The sequence below is a fragment of the Cynara cardunculus genome (genome assembly GCF_001531365.2).
Source record: "Cynara cardunculus var. scolymus isolate 2C chromosome LG 5, CcrdV1, whole genome shotgun sequence".
NCBI classification, from domain to species: Eukaryota; Viridiplantae; Streptophyta; class Magnoliopsida; order Asterales; family Asteraceae; genus Cynara; species Cynara cardunculus.
In genome coordinates, this window is record NC_037532.1 from 5558065 (window position 1) to 5561061 (window position 2997).

The window sequence follows — 2997 nt, forward strand, 5'->3', positions numbered from 1 at the left end:
ATAATAATTAAGTATTATGTTAGAATTAAATGATTATCCTAATTATATTTTAGATTTTTTATATTTAAAATGAGATGTTTATCTTGTATTTGATTATTTTTTTTGTAGTTAGTTACATGAATTCAGATATGGAGCTTTAATAAGTTGTACTTACGCAAAATCTACTTGCAATCTTGAGTTTTAAGTAATATGCATTAATAAACAGTATTTTATGCATAAAAAATAATTTTTAAGAGTTTTTGTCAAATGCTTTATAATATAGTATAGATACATAAAAATGGTTATTTTGTTAATTCTTGTATGTATTTTGATCACTTATGTGATTTTTTTAACAAAAGGTTCAAAAAATCACAACTCATAAGAAAAAAACAAGTTTTTTTTGAAATTTAGTAATCATACAAGGAAAAAGGTGTTTTTGGTCATATTTTTTTTCAAAAAAGTTTTCCAAAATATTTTTGTTAAAAATATTTATTCATTAATGAATAATAGCATTGTTTTAATGAGAGAAGAGTAATTACTATTGATTTTTGCAAGAAACCATCTCCATCAACGTAATGGGGGAAACCTTGGCAGCTCTAAAGAAAGCTCCTTTATCCTCATCTCTCACAGACAAAAACACAAACAGTTGGAAGCTTATGAATATGGAGGCATTCTACCATTAATGCCATCTCTCCCCAACCTTCATCTACCCCTCTCTCTCTCTCTCTCTCTCTCTCTCTCTCTCTCTCTCTCTCTTCAATCAGTTATTTGTCCTGTTCCAAACACCTATATACTCAACACCCACCACCACCCTTTCCTATCTGCTCACAAACTTTAGGGTTTTTGAACAAAATTTGGCACGAATTCGATCTGGGTATATGTGATTTAAGCTCGTTTAGTATGATCCATAACCAAAATACAATCTTGGGTTCAAGAATTCCACACCCAGATCTGATTTTGGTGTTGTTAGCTAGCTATGTAGCTCTAGTGAACCATCTGTTTCATTAAGCTCTTCAAATTCAAGAACTTTGGTGAAATAAGAGCCACCCAGAAACAAGAACTTCAATGGGTGTTTGTTTCAGTGCTCAATTCAAAGAAAAGAGTCCATTTCACACAGGTTTGATTTAATGCAACTTCAGAAGTTTCCCTTCTTTGGAATTGTGTTTTCTTTGATTCTTTGAGTTTATTGAGAATAATTATGTGTAATTTGAAGTGGGGTTTATGTGTTTGCTATTCTTGCCCCCATATTAGGTTATTCTTGCTATTCTTGTCCTCCTAGTGAGGTTCCAAGGGGCAGAAGCCCTTTGGGGGGCGGGGGGTGGGGCGTGCCCTGTCCTGAAATGGTATTCAAATTCAGAAGGCGTGTATAGCCTTGAACCTTATATCGTCATTTTTTTTGGGGGGAGAGTTAAGGGGGAGCAAGGGTTATTAACCACTATAATAACCGTTTTATATGAAACATTTTAGTGCAATAATTTGGATGTAATTGTGAATGATTCAGGGGCAAACTCGAAGAATGTTAATGATCTTAGCACTTCAAGTAGCAGCAAGGTTTCATCAGTGCCGCCAACACCCCGGAGCGAAGGCGAGATTTTGCAGTCGCCCAATCTAAAAAGCTTTAGCTTTTCCGATCTAAAGATGGCCACCAGAAACTTCCGGCCCGATAGCGTGCTCGGAGAAGGCGGGTTCGGTTCGGTTTTCAAGGGTTGGATCGATGAGCAATCGTTCACAGCTACTAAGCCTGGAACCGGCATTGTTATTGCTGTCAAAAAGCTTAATCAAGAAAGCTTTCAAGGTCACAGAGAGTGGCTGGKGAGGCTTTCTACAAATTTAGTTCTAGAAATCTATAAAACAATTTGAATGAATTCAAGATTTCTTGATTCTCCGACTTATTTGTGTTTTTTCGGGTTCGGTCTTTATAGGCGGAAGTGAATTATCTTGGGCAATTTTCACATCCAAATCTCGTAGAACTGATTGGGTATTGTTTGGAGGACGAACAACGACTTTTAGTGTACGAATTCATGCCTCGTGGAAGCTTGGAAAATCACTTATTCAGGAGTGAGTTCTGTTTGTTTTCTAGTTTTGTAGATTTATATAAACAGAAATAATGTCTCTACCCTTTGGGGTCGAGGCAGAGGCAAGATCTGCGTACATCATATACCGTCAGACTTTATCTGTACGAGATATACCAAGTTTCTTTGGTTTGGTTCGGTAATATTATGTTTTTTTTTTCATGATTGATCGATAGGAGGATCTTATTTTCAACCATTATCGTGGAGTCTTCGACTGAAGGCTGCTCTTGGAGCTGCTAAAGGCCTCGCTTTTCTTCACAATGCGAAAACCAAAGTGATTTATCGTGATTTCAAGACTTCTAACGTGTTGCTAGATTCGGTATGTTGTGTCCTTTGCAAGATGAACGTGTTTTTTGTTGCCTTTCACCCTTTTCACATGTCAGGGGTCCTTACGGAAACAACTGTTTTACTCTTCGGGTGGAAAACAAGTCTGCTTACATCCCACTCCCAGACACCCCCCCTATGGGTGGGGTATGTTGGGTTTGTTTGGTTTTGAAAAGCCGGGGGTCCTCACGGAGACTGGCGCTCTACTCATTGGGTAGAGGACACTACTCATTGGGTAGAGGACACGTGTGCTTGCGTACATCTTATCCCTGGACCCTGCCTCCGGGTGGGATATATTGGGCTCGTTTGGTTTGGTCTAGTTTGGTTTAATGTTGTTTAGCGACCAACGATAATGTTTTTTTTCCTTATAGAACTACAATGCCAAGCTCTCGGATTTTGGGCTAGCCAAGGATGGACCGACTGGCGATAAGAGCCATGTTTCGACTAGAATCATGGGGACCTATGGATACGCGGCTCCCGAGTATCTAGCCACTGGTATGCAAATGGGTTCAAGTCATAAGTCCCAACTTCATTTCGAAGTGTATGTATGTATGTATGTATGTATGTATGTATGTATGTATGTATGTATGTATGTATGTATGTATGTATGTATGTATGTATG

At 38.1% G+C, this 2997-nt stretch overlaps 1 protein-coding gene across 1 annotated transcript in view; it reads left to right on the plus strand.

Moving 5' to 3' along the window:
* Positions 1-878: 878 nt before the first annotated feature.
* Positions 879-2997, plus strand: part of LOC112513788 (receptor-like cytoplasmic kinase 176) — a 5724-nt gene continuing 3605 nt past the window's right edge. Inside the window, exons 1-5 of the mRNA XM_025120148.1 lie at positions 879-1096; positions 1481-1812; positions 1902-2037; positions 2228-2370; positions 2747-2870. Coding sequence (XP_024975916.1) covers positions 1045-1096; positions 1481-1812; positions 1902-2037; positions 2228-2370; positions 2747-2870 — 787 coding nt within the window. The 5' untranslated portion in view covers positions 879-1044. The remainder of the gene's footprint in view (positions 1097-1480; positions 1813-1901; positions 2038-2227; positions 2371-2746; positions 2871-2997) is intronic.